The 24050-nt window shown below is 52.7% G+C and overlaps 1 protein-coding gene across 1 annotated transcript; it reads right to left on the reverse strand.

Moving 5' to 3' along the window:
• Positions 1 to 786: 786 nt before the first annotated feature.
• RBP1 (retinol binding protein 1) lies at positions 787 to 23648 on the reverse strand. Its single transcript, XM_041734462.1, has 4 exons — positions 23375 to 23648; positions 22209 to 22387; positions 3020 to 3121; positions 787 to 1032 (listed from the first exon to the last, which is right to left on the reverse strand). Exons 1-4 carry the CDS (start codon positions 23445 to 23447, stop codon positions 979 to 981), a joined length of 408 nt encoding a protein of 135 aa, XP_041590396.1. The 5' UTR covers positions 23448 to 23648; the 3' UTR covers positions 787 to 978.
• Between the last annotated feature and the right edge of the window lie 402 nt (positions 23649 to 24050).

Here is a 24050-nt window from a genome sequence, read left to right on the forward strand (position 1 = left end):
CATAGGCAGAGGGAGAAGCAGGCTCCTTGCAGGGAGCCTGATTCAGGATTCGATCCCAGGACCCTGGGATCATAACCTGAGCCAAAGGCAGACACTTGACCACTGAGCCACCCAGCTGCCCCTCCATGTTCCTTTATGCAAAAGCATACTAGCAGTCATTTACACTTTAGTCTGAACAGGAGGCTGCTTTCCTTCCTCTAGAAGGATTTGCAAGTCATGCCTCTTCTATAATAGTGAAAATGAATGCTTTACACCAGCCCATAGATGAGGTGGGAACGGTTTTGGGGTGGTGAAGTACGTGCTCATGATGCCTCTGAAATCAAATCCAACTGGTAATTGCCCTTGATTAAGGTTCACTTCATTCTAGCTTTGGCTTATAATTCTATCCAGTTCCATCTCATTTACAAATAATTTTTAGAGCATCTCCTATGTGTACAATGCGGAGTTGGAGATCTCTGTTGGCCAGATCTCCTTGACTAGGCTTTAAGTTCCCAGGGTGGAGGGCATCTTCTGCTGCTTCTGTGGCACTCACCACATTTTGATCCCAAATGGACATGTAACATGGTAGGTGCTTATTACGTGTATGGTGAATGTGAAGTCACACATCCTGACCCCAAGCCTGTGCCCCTGAGGAAAGACTTTATGGGCTCAATGTCAGGACTAAATCTGCAGGTGTGTGGATGAATTTCTCCCCTGCCCAAGGGGTGGCATCAGGAGAAGCTGGCTTCGGAAGCCCCAGAGAAAAAGTGAGCACAGGCGGGTACTAAAGCTTCTTCAAAGCAGATGTCTTGAGGAGAAATCACTTTTATTGGGATGGCTTTGTTTTAAGGAAAAGAAAAGAGACAAAGCCAAGGGAGAGCCTCTGCTAACAGATGCTGGGGGATGGCTGGACATTTTGGCCCCATGCTGCACAAAGAAGGGGATCCTGGCCTATGCGTCCATGCTGCTCATTCCTCGAGATCCAGGGGTGCTCAGGCTTCACTGTACCTTCTTGAATACTTGCTTGCAGACCACACCTTGCACTCTCATCTCCTGAAACGAAAGCAGATGCTTGTCACTGGCCAGAGCAAGGTCACACTTGGGGCTTGGTGTGTACAGGGCCAGGAGCTTTGAAAATACTCAGTGGCTGTTATTTTTCTTTAAGAGTTGGGTTGAACTAGCCCGATTCCTTGGAAAGTCAGTTGAACCGGATCAGTGGAGATGGGGCTCTGCTATGCCCTGTAGGCAGAGTTGGCTGGGAAATAAACGCTGCTCCCCTCCTCCTACTATGCTCAAGGGGCCCAAAAGGCTTTATGAACCCCGGGCCTGAGGCCAGGACAGAGTCTGTGCCCAGGCTGGGAAGAAATCAGGCCCAGACACACGTCTTGACTCCCAGACGACTCAGTAGGCTGTCACAGGCTAAAGCGGCAAGTTAGCACAGAGATTCCAAGCTTCAGCTGCATATTGGAGTACCTGGGGAGTTTGGAAAATGCCTGGGTCCCAGGCTAGACCAGTTATATCAGTGTCTCAGTGGGTGGAGCCCTGGAATTGCTATTATTGAAAGCTCCCAGGTAGTAGTAAAATGCAGCCCAGAAAGCCCAGGCCCTGCCTACAGGACAGCCCCTGCCGAGTTGCTGGGAGGAATGACGGCACAGGGTCACCACATCTTGGAAGTGTTGTCTGTTTGTTTTTAAAAGATTTTACTTACTTATTCATGAGAGACAGAGAGAGGGAGGTAGAGACATAGGCAGAGGGAGAAGCAGGCTCCCTCTAAGGAGCCCGATATAGGACTCGATCCCAGGACCCCGGGATCATGCCCTGAGCTGAAGGCAGGCGCTCACCTGCTGAGCCACTCAGGCGTCCCTTGTTTTATTTTCTGAAGGAGGCAGGAAATCTGAATATTTATATGACATCCTAATTTTTAAATCGTTGCCTGAAGAAGTTTGGAGCTCACTGACGGCCAAATAAAAGAGGCCCGAAGTTTGGAGGTCCCCAGCTTGCAACCTCTGGCACAGCCACAGAGCCTCTGAGCTGAAAGAGCGGTGGAGATCACAGCATCTACCCTCATTGCTAGGCAGGTGAGGAAGAGAGGCCCCGGGAGAAGACTGGTTCCAGGTCAGGCACAGCCCAGGCCCTCGGCATCAGCCGAAGCTATCTCTGAAAATCATGCCCTCATGCCTCTTCTCAGCACGCACACATCCCAGAGCTCCCATGGACTCTGATCTTTGCAGAAGTGCCATGTGGTAGGGTGGCATTTTGTAGATGAGGCTGAGGAAAGGAAGGCACTTACTCAAAGGTACCTAGTGAGTCAGGAGTTGAATCCAGGTCACCTGGACCAGGTTTTTTTTTTTCTCAGAAGGAAGGTAATCAGGAGTTCCAAGGGGGCAGGAGTGATGGGAGGTCTCCTTTCAGAGGACATGTGTTATTTTAGCCTCCAGGGGCTAAGCCCCTTACTCTAGATTTCTGTGTGCTTTTCCCAGGCAATGGATGGAGCAGAAGTGGCTTTGACCTGAGTTCCCAAGCTGGAGGCTCACACCTGACCTGAGAAGGGCTTCTCCTCACCTGACCTAGGGAGGTCTCAGAGAAGCTTAAAGGACTCTCCTTGATTCTAGCCTGCCACAGCTTGGCATGGTGACACAGACATCATTTGGGAGCAAGTTTCAGTTCTTCCAGTTTCTAGCTGTGTATCTGGGATGTGACCCTCCAGGTCCCCATCTCCAAAATAGAAACCCCAATAGTACCTGGCCCACTGGGTCACTAAGGGAATAGAAAGAGGCATGAAATGCAAAAGAGCTTAGCTCCACATCTGCTGCTTAGCAGATGCTCCTCCTCACTTCCTGACTGGACAACTGAGTCAGCCTAGATCTCGAAAACACTTTGTTCAGTTTTTAAAGTCACTCAAGTGTCTTTTCCAGGTCCCTGGAAGAGAAGCTTCCGAGCAGGCCCCGCCATAGGGCATTCTTCTAAGGCCTCAATAGCCACCAGAGCCTCCGGGCCCAGCTCTGCCCCCCACCCTCCACCCCTTACCCCAGCAACCTACCAGGTGCAGCTCGTCACCCTCAATCCACTGGGTCCAGCCACGTCCCTCCTTTTCACCCTTCTGCACACACTCGAGCTTGTCCCCGTCCCAGCTCACGGTGGTCTGCCAAGCAAAAGAACATGGTGGTCAACCTTGAGCAAGCAGCCCCTGGGGGCTGGGCGAGGGGCAGCCCCAAGCTTGATCACCCAGGGGGCGCTCAAGTCAATTTTGTCGCAGAAAATCTGCAGCCTAACTCTGTCCACCATGTGCTGTTATTACGGTATGTGGATCAGCTGGTCTTATTGTCCCTGAGCACTCTGGGCCCTGCCCAGGTGCGGGATGCTGAAGGGAAGACAGCAGGAGGAGGGAAGCCATATAGGGCTCAGCCTATGCCCATGGGAGACTCCACAGTCTTGTTGGAGTGGCAAGGGCTCACTCGGAAAGACAGGGCTTGAGTATCGGAACTTAGGGGCAAGACAGTCCAGGAGCTCATGGTCTGGCTGGGACCTATGTGCGGTGCAGAGAGCATGTCCCATCTTTGCAGCTATCCACTTCTCCAAGGACAGCCCTTCCACGTGTGGCAGTTGCACATTATGAGCCCTTCCTCCCCACTGCAGCAGTTAGAACTTCCCTTGCCCCTGTTCACTGTGTGGCTCTAGGCAAGTCCAGCCCTTCTCTGGGCCCCAGTGTTCCCATCTGTCCTAGGAGGGGGCCAGAAGCCATGAACTCAGAGGCCTTGCCTTTATGGAGGGAAGGTTGTAGGATCCTTGTATCCCAGGGCATGTTCCAGACAGTCAGCAACAGCCTAATCAGGATTTAAGAGAGGAGGAGAAATCTGGGAAATGGGTATGGAGTGAGTGGGGCCAGTCCCTATAGGAGGATTGCCTGCCTCCTTCTCCCAAGCCCTCCTCTTCCTCCTGGGCTTGCAGATGACTGCTGCCCTCTGCTGTTGGATGAAGCCTGCACTGGGGCGCGGCGCAGAGGCACCAGGTGGGGGCCAGCCGGGTGCAGGCATCAAGGTGACCTCTGGTCCTGGAGCCTGTTGCCTGAGGGAGATGGAGCACAGGGGGACTGGAGGCAGGGGCGTTCCTTTCTGGGGTCTAGAGATCACTCAGGGCTCAAGTCCAGCAGGAAGCCAGAGAGAAGGTCCCACCTCCAAATCAGAACATAATGAAGTTGATGATGAACATAATGAAGATGATGAAGGTGTGTCGCAGGTAAAGACCACTAATGACTCGAGCCACAAGGTGCCCATCCTCTGGGTGCCTTGTCCATGCCAGGCCTGTGAAGGGAAGTGGGGACTGAGAAATCAGATACTCCTCGGCTTCAAGGAGCTTGTCCGAACACTGGGCTTCCTCATCAACGGAACTCCTCTTTGTGTCTGTATCCAGAAGTCTACCCCGCACACCAAGGGCTCCAGACTCAGTCAGAGGCAAGAGAGGATTGCTGGCTCCCAGTTACAACGTACCCGCTTCTGTCTCTGCCAGACAGAGTCGAGTCAATGAGCACAGTCGTGCCCTCAGTGCTGGAGAGAATGCAAGAAACGCTCCAAGAGGAGCACGGCAATAAAAAGAAAACCTGTAATTTTGCTTCCTCAGAGATAATTACTCTAACATTTTGATGTATTTATGTCCAGTCTTTTGTTCCTTTACTAGGTATATATATGTTTCTAAAAAATTGGGATTACATCATTTTTTTTTTGTATCCTAGTTTCTTCATTTAATAGAAGCAATTTTCCACTTCAATAAATATTCTACATAAGCCTTATTTTAATGGTTACATAATATTCAGGAAAGGGCTACATTAATTTGTGGGGCCCAGCACAAAATGAAAACGAGGGGTTCCTCTAAAAAATGATTAGGAATTTTAAGATGGTGACAGCAGAGCATTAAACTATGTGAGGGGCCCTTCGTGCGTTGTGGCCTGTGTGACGGCACGGATTACAGGACCATGAAGCTAAGCCGGTCAGTATTTCATTGTATATACATACTATTATTTAGCTTATTCTGTATTCTTGGGCATCTAGGTTATTTATAGTTCTGTGCTATTATAAATAAGACTGCCTGGTGTATACAGTTTTGAACACATCATGTTCTTTTGGGGGGGGCAGTGGAGGAGCAGAGGGTGAAGGGAGTGGGGGGAGAGAGAGAGAGAGAGAGAGAGAGAGAGTCCTAAGCAGGCTCCACGTGCAATGTGGAGCCCCACACGGTGCTCGATCTCACAACCCTGAGATCATGACCTGAGCTGAAATCAAGAGTTGGATGCTTAACCAACTAAGCCACCAGGCACCCTGAACACATCATGTTCTTAGAATGAACTTACAGAGGAAGAGTTGTTGCATTGAAGAATACACCTATTTTTAAGGCTTTTGGTAAGTAGTGCCAACTTGATCCCCAGGAAGCTCACACCTGTTTACCCTTCAACACCACTGCCAGGGAATGAAGCATGAAAGAGACGTTCATTAATGGTAAAGCAGGCTTTGCTCCTCAACTAATACATTACCCTTTCCAGATCATTTGACATCTTTTAACGGGAACCATTTGGATATAAACAATAAATACCTCACCAAAAGACTGATGGACAGCAGAATTTCGGGCATCCTGAGAGATGGAGGGATACAGGCAATGGCTGGAGGAATTTGTGGGTGTAGAGAACCCTTTTCTTAGAGTCCTACAATCAGGCCCCTTTAAGAGAAGGATCCCTGCTGTGGCAGCTTTCAAAAGAGGCACTTTCTTGACCTCAGGTTTCTGCTGACTCTGACCCTGGGTGAGTTGGACAGAACAGAGACTATTCCCATCTGCGCTGGATTCACAGGGGAGGCTGAGCTCAGAGATGAGAAGTGACTTTCTCAGGGTCACCCAGCTAACAAGGAAAGAATTTGGGCTGGAGCATGAGCCTTGCATGACTGTGCCCCCGTGTTTCCCAGCCTTGGGCAGGGCACCCGGAGATATCTGCTGACGTCTTTGGGGCCTGCAGATACATGTGGGCATTATGCCAAGATCCCGGGCAGCCCCCAGGAGAACACCTTTCAGCTCTGTCCAACCATTGTTGGCTTTGGGTGCTGGGAGCCAGAGACGGGTCCCAAAGAGATGGTCACTGAGAAGGGCAGACAGAGAAGTCCCAAGTGGTCACAGCCCAGTGTGGCTGGCACCGGGATTAGGGGAAGCCTAAACATAAACTAGTTTTTTTTTTCTTTTCTCTTTTCTTTTTTTTTTTCTTTTCTCTTTTTTTTAAGTAGGAAGGCATTCCAAACACAGTGAGGAGGGACAAGCAGGCCAGTGCTATGAAAGCTGCCCTGGACTTGATGAGACGAAGGAACAAGGCCAAGGGGATAGCTGGGGCTACAATGTGAGGCTAAACACTGGGACTGTGGCCTGGAGCACGTCTTCAATGCCAGCCAGTGCCGCCTGCAGCCTCACACAGCCTCACGGCGCTGATCTGCTGGGTGGAACCATCAGAGAGAGCACTCACCCTACGGACTCACCCTCTGGAAACTGCCAGGCTGTCCTCCGGGTTAAAGAGGGCTGGAAGCTCAGCCATCGTTTACACTGGGCTCCTGGTACCTGCCCCCTCTCACTGGACACCCTCCACCTGTATCAGGTTGACCCAGTACTGCCAGCAAAGAGCATGTTCCTTGGAGCCCACAGACCTGGGACCTCTGTCTCTAGCCATGAGGGATGACGCCGGGCAATGGGAGTCGTATCTCTAAGCTTCAGGGCCCTCATCTACAGAAGAGGGATTAATGTTAGGTATCTTGGCCAACTGTTCCACGGGTGGCTGCCAGTGGATCACACAGTCCCACCCTTGTCAGGCTCCTACCCCGGTGACCCTGGCCTTGGCAGGGTGACTTGCTTGGGCCAACAGGAGATGATGCAAGCAGCACCTTTATGAGTGCTCATAGCCTGGGGGCTGGGTTTCTCAGAACCCTCCCTCTGGGAGCCCAGTTGCTGGCCTATTCTACTGGGGAGAAAGGACACAGGGAGAAGCCCTGGAGGGCCAGAGCAATACTGCAGGAAAACTGAGGCACCCCAGCTAAGCCTCCTGCTAAATGCAGTCACATGGAGCTGAAGAACTGCCCAATCAGCCCACAGAATCATGGGAATACATGGTTGCCTTTTTATTTTAAGTCATCAGGTTTGGGGTGGTCGGCTACGCGGCCTTAGACAACCCAAAGACCTACTTTACTAAGTTGTGCTGAGGATGAGAGAAAAAATACATACAATGCAGAGGGCTGGCATATGAGGCTCTCAGTCATAGTAATCAAGACATCCAGAGTTTAGACAGGGAGGGGATTTGCTTGTCCAAGCTGCACATGGTGGACATGGGTACAAACCATGGGGACGGGCAGGGCTGCCTCCGCCTCCCACCAGGAGCTCTGGGACTCCACCCCAGAAATGAAACCCAGACAATTTCAAGGACCAGGGGGTATCTGGTCACCTTCCGTTCCTTTCCTGAGTAATCCTCCCCAAAGAGACCACGTGCAGGTCTGCAGAAAGGGCTGGAACCCAGGGCAGCAGGCGGTAGAGTGAAGCCGGTCTAACTTTTCTGTTACAAATAACCACTAACACTTTGGCCTTGTCAGCAGCTTTCCCAGAAAGACCAACAGATGAATGGAGACTGCTTTGCATCACTCTGACAAGGGACTGTCACTTCAAAGCCATTATCCAGCTCCCCTGACCACTTAGAAACCCCCACAGGCACTGCTGCATGGGGCCAGTGACCCAGAAACCCGGTTCCTGCAGGCAGTCTATGGAGCATGTCCCGGGGGGGGGCCCGAGGCCCCCTTGCCCCATGCAGATGACCCGTCCTGGGGACAACAGGCCACACCTGCTGAACAGACTCACCTCTTGGCAGTGACTGGGCACCATCTACAAATAGTGGGATTTAATCTGCCTCCCAGGGATCTGTGATCCCAGGATTTGTTAAAGCTCCCACATGCCCCAAACGCCCATTCCAATGAGCAGGGGGAGGATGGGTCACCGACCCCACTACACTTGCGCACAAGGTCCAGGAAGCCTGGAGATGGCTGGGACTGAATCTTACTGTCTCTGTGCTTCCAGAGCCAGGCCAGAAGGGAGGTCTTGTGTCTGCAGAAGCCAGAGCCAGGACTGACCCAGGTCTGACTCCAAAGCCTGTGCTCTTTATTTTTTTAAACAATTTTATTCATTCATGAGAGGCACAGAGACAGAGAGAGAGAGAGAGAGACAGGTAGAGGGAGAAGCAGGCTCCAGGCAGGTAGCCTGATGTGGGACCAGATTCCGGGACTCCAGGATTACGCCCTGGGCTGAAGGCAGGCGCTAAACTGCTGAGCCACCTGGGGATCCCTGCCTGTGCTCTTTAAATTCTGGTGGGGGTGAGGGGCCTGGAAAACCAGACAGTGACCAGACACTTCCTGTACATGATGTGAATTGCTAGAAGATGCAAATTGGCCATTCCTCCTGGAGTTTAATTTTACAGTGTGCTTCACCCTTCGAGGGTTCCTGGGACAGTAAGAAGGTTCTCGGCCTCTGGTGCCTGGGTTAAATAAGTGAGCAGATGAGAAGGTCAGAGAAGGTAACAGAGAACCTGCCGAGCGCCAGGTACTTCTGTTTCACTTGACCTTCAAGCTTTAGAGCCAATAAAAATTAGATTTAGTATTAGACTTAGTTAGGTAACCAGCCTACGTCTCCTAGGGGTTATGGGCTGAGCATTGCTTGGATCCAGTTCCTTCTGGCGGAGAAGTCCACTCGCTGCCCATGAGACGAGGCCGGGTGAGTGACGTGCTCACTCCTCTCCTTCTGACCCACTCCTAGGAGGCTGGCAATTATCTAAAATCAGCACATTTGGGGGTTGTGGGGGGAAGCCAATTCTCTCTAAAAGCAGATTACAACTAAAAAAATAAGGCCTTAAAATGTGAGCGAGTAATTAGAGACATAAAGCTGTTAAAAGCAACTACTACAAACCAGTAAAGCCACAACAAGGCCTTTGTGGGCATGAAAGAATGCGACGCTAATGCCACGACGGAGCTAACAGCAAATGGTAACAATTCTTAGGACAAACAAAACGCTAAAATGTTAAGACTAATCTTGACACGTCATTTTTAAAATTCCTTTAACATTCCAGGAAGTGTCCAGGATCAATTTTAAAACAAGAAGCCCTCAGAGAGCTCAAGTCCCTGTGAGGCCAAGGTTTTGGATAGGGAAGAGGTCACAGGGCTCACGTGGAACTGTGCTAGGGCAATCCAGGGACCCAGTACTGAGTGTCCTAATCTTGGGCCCTAAGGCTGGGCTGGATCCCAGCTGTGCCATGGAGCAGCTCAGCCCAGAGGGAAGGTAGATAGTTAAACTGGCATCGACTCCCCTGCGTTCTGTGTTGGGGTGTGAGGCGGGTACCCACCCCAGCCTGGAGGGGCAGGGAAAGCTTCCTGGTTGTCACCATCACCATCATCACCCTACCAACATGTGCTAAATACTCACCACGTGCTGGGCAGGGTATTAAACACAACATGGGTCGTATCCTCCTGGAGCAGTTACACGTCTCCCATTTTACAGGTATGGAGACTGGGGCTTTCAGGTCACCCAGCCATATAGTAAGGGGATGAGGTGTGAGTCCAGAGTCCATGTTCTTGGCTACTGTGCTCTGCAGCTATGTGATCTAAGCTGACCCTTGAGTGAGCAGGATTCTCCATCACGGTTCTGCACAAGGCAACATGTGGTGATCGTGGGTTCGACACCTGCACACTAGCCTCGGGTGCTGGGAACAGAGGCAGGTGAGGCGAGGACGCTACTCTCAAAAGCACACAGGCTATTAGAGAAGAAAACAAGCCAGAATTCCAGCAGAATGGCAAGTGCTGGGTGGAGGCAGGTGATGTAGTTGTGGAAGGGGAAGGCCTCTCATCAGTCTCTACAATAGGGACAGAGGTCTGTCAGGGAAGGCTTCCTGGAGGAGGTAGGTAATGCTAGAAATAATGCTGGAATTGACACCAGAAAACACCTTGAGAATGAGGTTAAGAAGCAGAAATTGGAGAAGAGGAATGAGGGAATCTCAGGCAGAGGGAACAGCCTGGACAAATGCAGGCAGGCCAGGGGCTGCGTGAGTGAGGCTTCTCAATGAGCTTTGCCCAGCAGGATCTCTCAGCATGACCCTCCCCGTGGAGCCTGATCCTGCACCTCTAACCCCAGAATTTACCAGGGAGATGACTCAGCCTCTCTTTTCCTGTACTTTACATCTTTGTGGCTCCAACCAGCCAGACCTGGTGCAAAGGACAATCCAGATGCTTGCTTATCTGGCAGGCAGGCTGGCCTGCTACTTGAGCCAGGCCAAGGAATCAGCTTATTATCAAGTCCCCCCTGGGGGAGGTGGAGTAGGGGGCTGGGGGGAAGAGGGTGATGAGGAGTAAGGGAGGAGCCATCCTACCGGAGAGTGCTCAGAGGGGCTCCACAGGGCAGAGTCCACCAAGGCCTCATCTCATCCACCAGTGCCTCTGGTTTCTACATTTTATCTTTCTTTTTTCTTCTTCTTCTACTTTTTATCTTTCAAGGCAAACAGAAACAAACAGCTCCCACAGGATAAGAGGCGCTAGCTCAGTAACTGAGGAGGAGTCGCCAGCAGGTCAGGATCTTCTGACTGAGAGCTCTTTGGGGTCTGGGATCCTTTTGTTCACTACAGGATACCAGCCGCCACCTTGGAATTGAGGACATGCATTTACCAGTTGTAGAACAAATGAACAAATGGCAGAAAACATTCTAGGGGTACTTTTAGAATTTTTTGGGCGATGAACACATTTTTTTTTTTTTAGACAAAATATCCCAGGCAACGTAGCTATTTATTCTTCCACAAATTAGCCTTATAGAAATGGGTTAGCCACTGTGTGACACTGGCGAGGGCTTCTGGGTCCCAGAGCACTTAGTCATCACGCCCAGGGCCACACAAGCCAGGAAGAGTATGAGTCATGGTTTCAACCCACTTCTACCCAACTCTGAACCCACGGCCTGCCCACTGTTCCCACATGAGCATCTTGCTGCCACGGATGTTTTTCCTGCCAAACAGCGCCTGGCAGGTTGTGGGCCTGGGTCTGGCCCAGCTAGCGGACAGCATGCCTGCCTGAGCTGGGCTTTGGGGGGTGGTGGGACGGTGGCGATGACAGCCTTGGAAAGATGCAGGCCTGAGCCCCAATCAGTCCCTATTTCTTTCCAGCAGGGAGATCCTGCAATGCACCCCACCTCCTGAGCCTACATTTCTTCACCTGCAAAGTGTGGCTGATAAGTCTTGCAAGAGCCATCAGGATGAAATGAAATGAGGGGTGGCAAGGACCCATTTGAGCGCCGGACACATGAAACATTCCGTGAGCATAGTTCTCTCTGCTGCTGGCCTTGCCCAGCCTGTTCTCTTTGGCTGCAGAGAGGCACATGCCCTTGCAGGTGCACCTCCACCGACGTGACTCCACTAGCTCTTGTCTGGATAGTCAGGTGTCCTTCACACATGCCACCGTCTCCAGAACTCATCTTCTGGAGCGCATAGTTCACAAGATGAGAGAATTAATAGTAACAGCCCCTACCAGTGGAGTAGACGACCGCAGGCTTTCCTGCCTCTAATCCTCCCCACGAAGTAGTGAGTGTTTCTGACTTCATCATTATCCCCATTTCACAGACAAGTAGAGTTGCAGAGACTTGAAATAACCTGTGTAAGGCCATCCTGTCTGGAAGTGGCATAGCATAGATGGGACTCCAGAGACGGTGGTCCGGCTCCAGAGCCGAACCGGTTATGACTCAGCCCTGCTGCCCGGCCCTGCCTCAGAGGGAGCTGGACCTTGGACAGCCTCTACTGTGGAGGACAACGAGATGCAGAGCCGACCTGGCCTCTCTGCACCTGACAGTTCCGTCCCATGACACGGCACTGCTTCACCAGGGACACTGCATTTGAAATTTCAAAAGCCTCACAGAGAAATTAGCCCAGGGCTGTGACCCTTAACATAACAAGGATGCCACCTCTCCCGGGTAACAATCTGAAGTCTGACTGCCAGGAACTAAATTCTGGTTCCACCAGCTAACCTGGTCTCAGACAAGCGAGGGCTTGTTCCACTTTTCATTTTCTTTATGTTATGTATCATATAGGAAGCATTCTGACATCTTCATTCTAGAATCGTGAAGATTAAAAGAATTCATGCATGGAAAGTGCCTAGAGCTCGTAGCACATGGGAAGTACCCCACAAACACTAGCTATGATTAAAGGGCGAATGGATCTGCAGGGAGATCATTCACCATTTATATTGCTTGAGGTTCTATTTTACTGAACACTCATTCGACAAATGCACTGGAGCCCTCTGTGCCTGGCACCGGATGGACATGCAAAGTGTGGGCCCCATGGTCCCACATCTCAAATGCATGAACAAGCGTCGCAGGCGCCCCGGGAGCAATGATTGCAGAGAAGGGCAGTGGGATGAGGTGGGTTGGGGAATCAGGACAAGATTGGTGAGACAGTCAATCCTGGGCCGGTCTTCACCAATTCTTCCGGGGCAGAAAGCAAGGACTTGTCCCAGGGACGTGAGCAGAGAGATGCAAAGGGGGACTGCAAGCGCAGGCACCTATAAGCGGCGGGATGGGGCGAAGGTAAGGAGTGAGGCAGGGAAGGGAACTGGAGAGGCAGCAGCAGCCAAGTCCTGAAAACCTGAGCCCCTCTGGCCCTTGCCTGTAGGTGCTGGGGAGCCCCCAGGGGAGGGGGTTAGGCTAAGGAGTGACCTGATCAGATTCCTTTTTTTTTTTTTTAAAGATTTTATTTATTTATTTGACACAGAAAGAGCACAAGCAGGGAGAGCAGCAGAGGGAGAGGGAGAAGCAGGCTCCCTGCTGAGCAGGGAGCCCAATGTGGGGCTCGATCCCAGGACCCTGAGATCCTGACCTGAGCCCAAGGCAGATGCTCAACCGAGTGAGCCACCCAGGTGCCCCCAGATTCCCTTTTTAGGATGTGAAGGATGGGCAGGAATGTTGAGGATGGTGGAAGGGAGATCAATGTGAAGAAATAATTCATGGAGAGTGCTGAGCCTGGTGCATAGGAGGAAACATAAGAGGTGTTAATTATTATTGTTGTTATTATTGTTAGAGGCATGAGATGTTCAGAGCTGTGGGGGGGGGGGCGAGGGGAAAGAGAGGCTAAGCAGCAGAATTTGTGGAACTTGTTGACTGGCTGCCCATAAACACTTTTCACTTATCTTCATAGTGATTATTTATGTGGGCTATGCGGTGGTCTGTGGAATTAAAAAGCCACAGTCACTCTAACCACCTGTGGTCAAGCAGCCTTAGCAACACCGGCAGGAGGCAGCCAGCTCTGTGAACCACACAGAGTCAGGGGTCAGAGAGATGTGAAGCTGAATCCCAGGGCCATGGTTAACCAGCAGTGTGACCCTGGGCAGGACCCGAGGGTCCCTGTCTATCAAATAAGAGCGGCACCTCCTCCCCAGGATCATCGGCGGATTAAATAATATCTGTACAGTGCCAGGGCACAGCCTGCCGCACAGAAGCCCCCAGACGGTGGCTGGGCTTATAATAATGTGGGCTGGTGAGGATTATTACCACGCAGCTACAAACAAATACTTTTGTACAGATAGATGCAGCTTTTTTTTTTTTATCTTTTGAATGATTTTCCTGGAATATAATTACTTAAGTGGGAACTCTGAGTCAAAGAGGAAGACGATTTTTCTGACTCACTGCGTACCATCAGACAGGATTTCTCCTCCCTCATTTTCTGAGTGCAGAGCCAGTTATGCTGTTAAGGCTGGTAAAGGTGGGTTTTGCAGCCTGGAGTCTCCTCCATCCCCTGCCCTCACACCTTTCATGTCCACCCTGTGTATATAGCTCTGCCCCAGAGTCTCCTCTGCTGTCCTTGGACCCTCAGGTCAGGAAAGAAAGAAGGGGGGAAGGGGACAAAGAAGGACAGACTCGTGAGTATCCCTGTGTTAAAGACAATTGGCACTCTCAGGTATCTGCTTATTAAACACCTAGAAAAGTCTTGGCATATTTAACCAGAATAAATGTGCTCTAATATTGGAATTTCAGGCAGGATGACAGAGACCCACAGTTCCTGTCTGGATGACAAGGGGTGGTGTGTATGTGTAGGTGTGTGCACATGCACACGTGCTTTAGCAATTCGTACAACAGAGATAGCCATAAAAATGCTTCCTTGGTGGGGGCACTTGGGTGGCTCAGTGGTTGAGCATCTGCCTTGGGCTCCGGTTGTGATCCTGGGGTCCTGGGACCAAGTCCCACATCGGGCTCCCTGCAGGGAGCCTGCTTCTCCCTCTGCCTTGTCTCTGTCTCTCATGAATAAATCAATAAAATCTATTAAAGAAAATCCTTCCCAGGGAGGAAGCTATTGTGAGTCAGGCATAGTGCCTATTGTCAGAGTTTTCAATCAATTCCAAGTCAAATATGAATAAATCCTCAAGCCCACGTGAAAGGTTAGCGATGGGACCTGAGTTGCTGGGGCTGGTTACCAGAGAAGCCTTCCATGGGGCAAAGGGACCCCAAAGTCAGTCATCAGCTTTCAGCCTCCAGATGCCTGGAGGGGAAGGCAAAGGGGGTTTCCTGCCCCCTCACCTCTTCTGTTCCGGGCCCTGTGACTGCTTCAACCAACAGAATACAGCAAAATATTGCTCTATGACTTCAGAAGCTAGGCAAATCACAACGTCCCCTCCCTTTGCCTTGTCCTCCTGGCCGTCGTTTGTGGGACCCGGCTACCAAGATCCGAGGAAGCTCAAGCAGCCAGGAGACAGTTGGGGGGAGGGAAGGGCCATGGGGAAAGCAAATCCTCCAGCTGCCGGCTGGCAGGACATGCAGCAAGGCCCAGCCACCCCCTTTGGGCTCTGCCCAAATTGCAGATTCATGAACAAAAGGAACCACCGCTGTGGCTCGGAGTTCAGAAGCATTGCATTTTGGAGTGGTTTGTTAGACAGCAATAGAAAAATGAAATAAATTCACCACCACACTGAATTTTCACAATAATCCATCCCATCAGTACCACTACCCCTGGCTCCTTCTTACAGACGAGGGTGCCAGAAAGTGCCTTCGCTCAGGAAACACAGCTGGAAGGTAGATAGATTCAAGATTCAAATCCAGGTTCATCTCCAAGCCAAAGCTCCCAAGTGCTCCGTTGTAGCCCGCACTTGCCCACACACTATTGGTACCTGCTGCACACACTAGCGGAGGGTCATCCTGGGCCGCTGGAAGTTTGGCATCCCCAAGGAGACGCCATCCGCTGAGACTGGGCTGCATCTCTGCACTCTCATTCAGCCCCCAGAACCAGGCACCCAGAACCCTGGCACAGGCTTATCGCACAGAATCATGACCAGCACATCACAGCATCCTCAGCACGGGCTGGCCCACTTCCTCATTTTTCTTTCTTAGTAGTTATCAGAAGCCCGGTCTTGGAGCCAGCAGCAGTAGCAGCAGCTGGGAACTCGTAGAAAGACCCGTTCTTGGGTCCACTCCAGACCTTCTGAACCGGAAACTTCAGTGGGGGTGGGCAGCTCAAGTTTGAGAACTACTGCTCTATCTACTGATGTGGTTCTCAACCCAGGATCTGTGAACTCTGAAGGTCTGAGGATGTTTTTAGATGCAAGTGACAGAAAACCAGTTCAAATAGCTTAAGGCGAAAGGAAGGGAAGGCCCTGGCTGGCTCAAGTACATGGAGATTCTTGGAGATGTGCTAGTGTCAGGGGCTCCAGCAAACCCCCCAGCCCTGCAGTTTCTCTTTCTCTCTCATTTCTGCTCCTCTGCTGGCCTCATCTTATCTTTCCCTTCCTTCTGTTGGATTTCTCCAGGCAGCCATGGGAGTGGTGTGGAAGTTTACATCCTGCCAGCTTATGGACTTTAGAGGGACTAGAACACAGCTCTCTGCCAGGGAAGGGTGACATCAGGTCACATGTACAATCATGTGACAGGTTATGGGACACTGTTATCACCCTGGTTTAAGGTGCTCATCCCACGAGAGACAGCGTACCATGATTTGCAGCTCCCCCAGACCCCACAAGGAGAGTAGGGGCATAACTCGCAGCAGAACAGGTGGTGCTTCTTTGGGTGACTAGGGAGCAATGTTGGTCAGAAAAATACAAACGGTGGTTAACTCCCCGAACTGCCACCCGGCCATCATAAGTGATGCCAGCCTAAGGCTTCTGGCCCCTTGTTGCGCACAGTGTTGGTTCCCAAGTGTGGTTTCCCAAGGCAATGTCCCCTGGACTATCTCTATGGTCCTCAGAATTTGCCTTGTGAGACAGAGAGCGCAGCAATCATAATGCCCATTTCGCAGATGTGAAGACAGAGGCAGTGGATCCAAACATTTAAGGTCACTGTCAGTTGGATAATGGAGGAGGATTCAAACCCAGACTCTCATACCAGCTCTCCTCTCCATACCCTCAGGCCCTGCCAGTACTCTGGGCTCACCTCCAGGCTGCACCAGGCTCAAAATAAGGAACCCGGGTGCTGGCCCTCTCCGTAGGAGACCTTGAAATAGAGAGCTTTAACAACAGACCAGTTAGAATCCTTCCTCTGCCACCACAGGCTGGGTGACCTGGAGCTACAAAGATTCTCCACCTCTCTGAGCCTCAGAGTCCCACCTGCCAAATGGGCACACTGACGCCTACAGAACAGCGTTTGTTGTGGAGACCCAAAGAGGAAAAGTGCTAAAATCATTTGGTGCAGGCATGGCCCTTGGTAAGGATTTAGTGCATGTTATTTTTCCTTTGTTCCTGCCTAAACACAAAACCTAACACGACAATGTGATTCTTGAAAGCTACTTTGTGCACTTTATTTGGGTTGCTTTAATTCTCCTTTTTGTAATCCTCAAAAGCACGCTGCTGACGCCGATTCCGAAGGTTGGCGAACTTGAGCTAACACATGAAAGAGACTCCGTGTTTCCACTGTGGAAAGGACCCAGCCAAGGGCTGGGGGCCTGGTCCCGAGGCCCTCAGGAGGCTCCCGAGTCTGAGGGTATTCATAGCTCTGTGGCTCAGGGAGTTAATTTTCTGCCATCGGCATTGTGTTGTTTAAAATATGAACCAGAAAAAATCCATTAGTGAGTCAAGGACAGAAGCAGAAAGCTGGCAAGAGTTTAAACCAAAGTGTTAACAGCAGTTTGGTGGATTTCATGCATCACCATATATAATTAGATGGATGGATGGATGGATGGACGGATGGATGGATGGGTGGGCGGAAGGAAGGAAGTCAGGGTGGAAGGGAAGGAAACACATGGTTAAAAGAGAAAGAATTCAGAAAATCTATAAACACTGACATGGAAAGATGCCTAAGAAGTAGCATTGAGTGAGAAAACAACGCACCAAGGAGTGGATTTCTTTCTCTCCTTTTTTTTTTTTTTTAAACTGATCAATAGATAGACAGCTTCTATATTCAAAGAAGATTTCCGACAGATCCACAGAAACAGTAGCAGTGATAACCTCTGGGGAGTGGGAATGAGGCCAAGTGGGGGAAGGAGCCCTTTCCTTTGCAGTCCACTCTCTCCTGTGCTATTTGAATTCTTTTTTTCCTTTTACAATAAAAACAAAGAAAGCCACGGAGGGGCGGAGGGGAGGGCTGTGAGCGGAAGGGAGGCTCTGTGGAAGGGGTCACCCTGAGTTCACAGCTGGAGGAGAAGGAGAAGCCAGCAGCCCAGGGGTGGGGAGGAGGCGCCAGGCTCCCCAATGAACAAAGGCGCCCCCTCCAGGGAAAACCTGACCCAGTGTCCACGGGGTGGGATGACAAATGGCCCTTCTGCCACCATCACGTGGAGCCAGGCTCATGGCTGTGCTTCCTGACCCAGGGGGCTGTCTTCTGCAAAAGCTGCTCCTGCTGGGGAGAGCCGGGAACAAAGAGCTCGATCTTTCCTCCTTCCAAGAGGTTCCCTGGCCCGGGCGTGGGGGCTCTGGGAAGTCGAGGGGCATCTTCCTCATTCACGCTCCCCCACCCTGCCAAAGCTACCCGCGCAGGACCTAATGCACCACACAGGTCTCAAAGCGGCCCGAGATTTCCTTTCCAAGGATAAAGGCGCGCAGGAGGCAGCCGGGCAAAGCTGCGCCCTGTGCGCACTTCCACCGAGATGACAGCCCAGGCTGCTTGCGGGGCACGCTGGACCTTCCTAGGACCTTCCTAGCACCGACGGGAAGCGTGAGCTGAGCAGTCCTGGCGCAGGCTACGAGGGCTCTGGCCCTGGGCCTGGGAAGGGAGCGGAGAGCCACTCCCGGCCAGCGCCACGCGGCCCTCTGCAGCGCTGCTCCCGCATCTCACTGTCTGCGGAGCCACAGGGACACCGGGGACACCGAGACGGCTCTGGCCTCCAGGGCAGTGGAACTCCAGCGTCAGCTGCACCAGAGCCAGGTGACCACCAGCCCCCACTCCTGGAGTTGCTGGTTCAGGAGGCCAGGGCTGCGCTGCAGAATTTGTGTCTCTACCTCGTTCTGCTGCCGCCACCGCATGTCTGCACCTGGGGAGCCGCGGCCCCAAGGAACCCCTAGTGCAAACAAAGACATCTGGCTGCTTGTTCCCATAGACAGAGGCAGGATCAGAGGTCTCCACACGAGCAAGCCCCTGGGTCCTTTGGGGAAGGATGGTCAGTGTGATCGTGCATCTCCTAGCGAGAGGTCCCTGCAGCCTCTCAGAGCCACATCGAGGCTCCCTACCGGATCCTCATCGCTCCCATCTTCCCCAGCCACATCCTGCACTCCAGTCTTTGTGGACTGCACCTCTCTCACCTCCAAAACCCTCTCCCAATCAAGCCTTTTCTGACCCCCTGGCCCTTTGTGCATGTGGTTCCCTCCACCTAGAATATTCTTATCATTTCTCCACATATGCCCTGACTCTTACCTGTCTTTTAAGACCCCCCTCGTCCAGGTAACTTCACTGACCACTGCGTCCTCACGCCTCCACACTGTGCTCCTGACCCATTATGCTTCCATCACTGAAGAAAACGGCCTGAGGACGCATCAGTCTCCTCCACTGACCTGGGTGCTAGGGAGGCCTTGCTCCCTCTGTGTCCTCAGGCTGAACCCAGAGCCTGGGGGGAGGGTGTGTTGGGGGCGAGGAAGGTCTGAAATAGCATTTATCAACTGCTTTTCTCTTGGCCTTGGCCTTCCTCTTGTCCCCTTTCTGTTTGCCACGCTATTTCCTGTCTATCCTCCAAGCCACGACTCAGGCTACTTCCTGTAGGAACCTTCCCTGACCTCCCAGACCCAGGAGGAGGTCGTCCTCTGGCCATCCTACCCCCACCCACACGCCATCACACCAGGACTGGCCTCCCCACCGCACTGAGCTCTGTGAGGTCAGGAATCTTGTGCGATTCATCTCAGTAACACTAACACGGGGGCTGCAAAGACAGAGTAAGCTTGTGGGACCATGAGACGCTTGTGAGACCAAGAAAGGAATTAACAAAACAGATGAATGACTGATCCCAGGTAAGAAATGAGACTGTTGTAATGTGCTGGGGAGGAAGCGTCAGAATGAAGCCGACCTGGTGCTGAGAACAGATTGTCCTCCTGGCCACTGCTCCCGGCTGGTGGGTACAGAGTGTGTAGAGCGGAAGAGGCAATGGTGGAAGTTATCTGTGGCAACCACCCCGCCCAGGCCCCCTGGGGGCCCTGGAGACCTCAGCCAACGCGGTCCCTTGCAGGCACCTCCTCTGCACTTGCAAGCCTCGGCTGGACAGTTGCTGTAATTCTATTATGCTCCACCCTCCCCTGGCCATGCTCTTCATTGTAGGCCTCCATCCAGTTGGCAGCCCCAAGAAGGGCTTCTCTGCAATGTGAAGGGCCACAGAGAGGCCAGGGCAGAGGGGCTGTCCACCCCCCACCCCCCCACCCCCACGCACAGCAACAGCAAGGTAAGCCAGTGCCATATACTTGAGGGAGGGCCACCCCGAGTCCTGTAGCAACAAAGGTGACCATGAGTCCTAGCCCAATCCCTTCTAGTTTGCTCAGCTGCTGGGCTCCCCGATCTGGTCACCTGGGTTGTCCTGATGTCCTAATGCCAGGCTGAGAAAAGAAGGTGGCCATGTGCTCCTTCCTTTGGGTCTGAAACCCCTCCTTTCACCCCTTCCCTTTTGTGTAGAAGTCACCTCCTCCAGAAGTCCTTCTCTGGGTACCTTCTTTTGTCACCACTGATCACACTCTGTTCTGTGTGTCTGTCTCCACCACAAAAGTTATGAGTTCCTGGCCATCAGGGATTGTGACATCCTGCCCCACGTCCCTGTGCCTGGCACCGCGATTAGCGTGTGAGGAAAGCAGTAGGTACGGTGCAGTGGTTCACACAGGGACTCTGGAGCTGCCAAAGTGCGAATCCTCCCTCTGCTGCTCACTTAACTTCCCCAGCGCCTCACAACAGGAAATCCTGCCTTGGTTTTCTAATCTGTAAAATGGGGTTGAAAAAACAGTATTGTGAAGAGTGAGGGAGTTAAAATTAATTGGTAATGGTACTCGGTGCGTAGTGAGCACCTGATGAGCACTAGTGAGTATGCCGAGGTGGTCAGTAAATGTTTCACATGTTACTGGATGAGGGAGGGAAAGCAAGACGGGAGATAATTAGCCAAGTAAGTACAAGCTAGCACATTCCAGAGGTTGCAGTGACCCAAAACAAACAGGGATGCCTGCCCTGCTCTGTGGGTACCCTAAGAGTGAGCCGGGGAGAAGGAGTGTTCTTAGAGTGCAGTGCCGTGCAGCAGGCCCGGGGGCAGATCTTGGGCAGTGATCTGAAAGGCAGCCCCCAACCCCCACTCCAAAGCAGCGCTGTCTGCTGGTCTCCTTTCACACTGTGAGCCCCGCTGAGGATCAAGAGGCCTTGGGCCTTTTAAAGGCACAGCCTGACATGTTCCTACAAGGATACTGGCCTCTCCAAAGACACTGCCTGCTGGCTACCCTGCCTTCTGCCGTCATTGCAAACAACAGACTCAGACACTAACTCCTACCTGCCGTCAGATGAATCGACAAGGGGGGTGGGGGGGATGAGTAGTAGTCCAGGCCTGGGGCTTCTTATCCTCACACACTGACACCCCTATAGCCACTGTCCCAGCAAACCTCCCCATCTGGTTTCTGCCAAGGCAACCAGCAAGAGAGGGGCCTAGCAGAGAGCAGGAGGGTGGGCCTCAAAGTCCAAAGGCCTAGGGTTCAAATCCCATCTCTTGCAAGTCTCCTTTCCTCTTGGGGCCTTTGTCATTGTATACGATGGGGTCACGAATCTCTCCCTCACTGGGCTATGGCACAGTGTAGGGCACAAAGCAGACCTTTGGTAAATTGTCCCAGGAGGAGGGGAGAAAGAGGGGGAGCACCTCCTCAATAAGCAAGGCAGCTCCCTGGGGGTGAGCATACACTAGCTGTGGACCCAACACTGTGAAAGGGATTCCAGGAGCAACCTGACCTTCCAACGACCCGGGAATGTTGATGGAGACTTGGGCTGACCTTCCAGTTTGCTGTGTTAACGCTAATTGGGGTCTCGGGGTCGTCAGCTTCCCACCCTTGGGGCTAGGCTGTACTTCCCTCCCCGCCTGCACGAAGGCTTCCTCTAGCCTGGGCTCAGTGGCACTGACCCACCGAGTAGGGGTAGGCTGCAAAGTTCAAAGGCAGCTCAGCGGGCAGTGGAGGCCAGAACGGGGAAGGGGGCGGCCAGGAGCCAGATCTCAGTTTGGCGACGAGGTGGGACAGGTCAGAGGCTTCCGGGAGATCATGATGTCCCCTGCTTCCTAGGGTGGCTTCATGCTAGGTCACCGAGAAAGTTTTACACTTGAAAAGGGTTCCCTGTGTTTCTTTCCTTCCTCCACCAGGCCAAGGTACAGCCAGAGGAGAACGGAGCCAACAGACTGGGAGTCAACAGATCTGCGGGGGAGTTCCAGGCCAGCCCCTCCCCGCTGTGCTGTTCTGGGCTGGTTACTCATTGAAACCGTTTCCTCATCTGTAAAATGGGCATTCTCCTGCCTCCCTCAGGGGTGGTTGTGAGATTAGGTGAAGTCAAATGTATAAAGCACCTGACTCAGTCCCTGGACACCGCAGGGCCTCAGCAAACTGCAGCTTTCACAACCATTATATCCTGTTTGGACAGAGGAGTATGCTTGATGAGTCCCTGCTGTCACCTTTGTGGGTTGGCAGTGCAAAGATCCCTGGTCCCTAAGAATTTAAGGGCCCTCGCTCCCCTCCCAGATGAAGTAGCCCAGCCTTTTTGGTCAGGCGCCCTGGGCAGGAGGTGCCCTGGTGTATGCAAATCCTCACCATGCACTTGCGGTCATCTATGCCCGTCAGATCCTCCTCAAACTCCTTCCCAACCTGGAAGTCCATGATATAGTTCCTGAAAGTGCTCAGCGTGCGGATGATCATATGGTCGCCGTCCTGCACGATCTCTTTGTCCGGCTTCAGCAAGTTGGCAATTTTGCGTAAGGCCACATTGACATCTGCAGGGAGTGCCGGGGAAGAGAGGGGCAGAGAGTTGGCAGAAAAATCCAGAGAACGGTCCCTAAGGCAGTGGGGCCCCAGGAGCCAGCTCCTGGGGTGGGGAGGACTTTTGGGGTTCCCTGCTCTGCTCGCTTAGCGCTGTCTTAGCCATAGCCAGGTCTGTGCCTTTCTCTTCTCTTTTCAAAGAGAAAAAGTCTTTCTTTTTTTTCCTTTTCTTTCTTTCTTTCTTTCTTTCTTTCCTTCTTTTCTTTCTTTTTTCCTTTTTTCTTTTTCTTTCTTTCTCCTTCCTTCCTTCCTTTCCTCTTTCTTTTTCTCTTTCTCTTTCTTTTTTCTTTCTTTCTTTTTCCTTCCTTTCTTTCTTTTTCCTTCCTTCCTTTCTTTCTTTCTTTCTTTCTCTCTCTTTCTTTCTTTTTCCTTCCTTTCTTCTTTCTTTCTTCCTTTCTTCTCCTTTCTTTTTCTCTCTCTTTCTTTCTTTCCTTCCTTTCTTCTTTCTTCTTTTCTCTTTCTTTCTCCTTCCTTCCTTTCCTCTTTCTTTTTTCTTTCTTTCTTTCTTTTTCCTTCCTTTTCTTTCTTTCTTTCTTTCTTTCTTTCTTTCTTTCTTTCTTTCTTTCTTTCTTTTCTTTCTTTCTCCTTCCTTCCTTCCTTCCTTCCTTCCTTCCTTCCTTCCTTCCTTCCTTCCTTCCTCTTTTCTTTCTTCTCCTTCCTTCCCTCCTTCCCCCCTCCCCTCCTCCTTCTTTCTTTCTCTTCTCCTTGCAACAAAGTTTTCTGCCCTTTGAAGCAAAAAGCAAACTGAACCCAGCTCTGCTTAATGAAGTTTCCCCCGTCCTGAGCCACCTACGGGCTGCGGGCGCCGCCGCGCTCCCCGTCCCCGTCCCCGTCCCCGGGGGCACCCAGCCGGCCACCCTGGGAGCCCGGGAGGCCGGGGCGGGGGCCGGGGCCGGGGCCGGGGCCTCGGGAGGGCTCGGGGGCCGGGCACAGCTGCTTACCGAGCGCGCGCAGGTACTCCTCGAAATTCTCGTTGGCCAGCATCTTCCAGTACCCGGTGAAGTCGACCGGCATTTCGGGGGCTCGGGGGCGGGCGGGAGCGGCTGCGGGCTCCGCGGGCGAGCGGCTGGCGGCGCGGTCGGGGCGGGGGGCGGCCCGGAGTCGTGCGCCCTGGGGCGGGGGCTCGGCGGGCGGCGGCGGCTGGGTCCCGGCGCACAAAGCCCGCGGGAGGCGCCCTCGCAGCCGTCGCTCCGCCCCTTCGCGGGGCGGGGTGGGCCCCGGGATGGGGGGGCAGGTGCGTCCCGGGCCCGCGGGCTCCTACTTTCCGACCTCCAGGCCGCTTCCCGACGGGGGAAGGAGGGGAAGAGGAGGAGGAGGGGGGGGGAGGGGGAGCGGGGGGGGGGGAGGAGGGGGGAGGGGGGGAGGAGGGCCCGACTCCCGGGGAGGAGGAGGAGGAGGAGGAGGAGGAGGAGGAGGAGGAGGAGGGCCCGACTCCCGGGGGGGGGGGGGGGAGGAGGAGGAGGAGGAGGAGGAGGAGGAGGAGGAGGGCCCCGACTCCCGGGGGGGAGGAGGAGGAGGAGGAGGAGGAGGGCCCCGACTCCCGGGGGGGAGGAGGAGGAGGAGGAGGAGGAGGAGGGCCCCGACTCCCGGGCGGGAGGAGGAGGAGGAGGAGGAGGA

The sequence above is a fragment of the Vulpes lagopus genome, chromosome 19 (genome assembly GCF_018345385.1).
Source record: "Vulpes lagopus strain Blue_001 chromosome 19, ASM1834538v1, whole genome shotgun sequence".
NCBI classification, from domain to species: Eukaryota; Metazoa; Chordata; class Mammalia; order Carnivora; family Canidae; genus Vulpes; species Vulpes lagopus.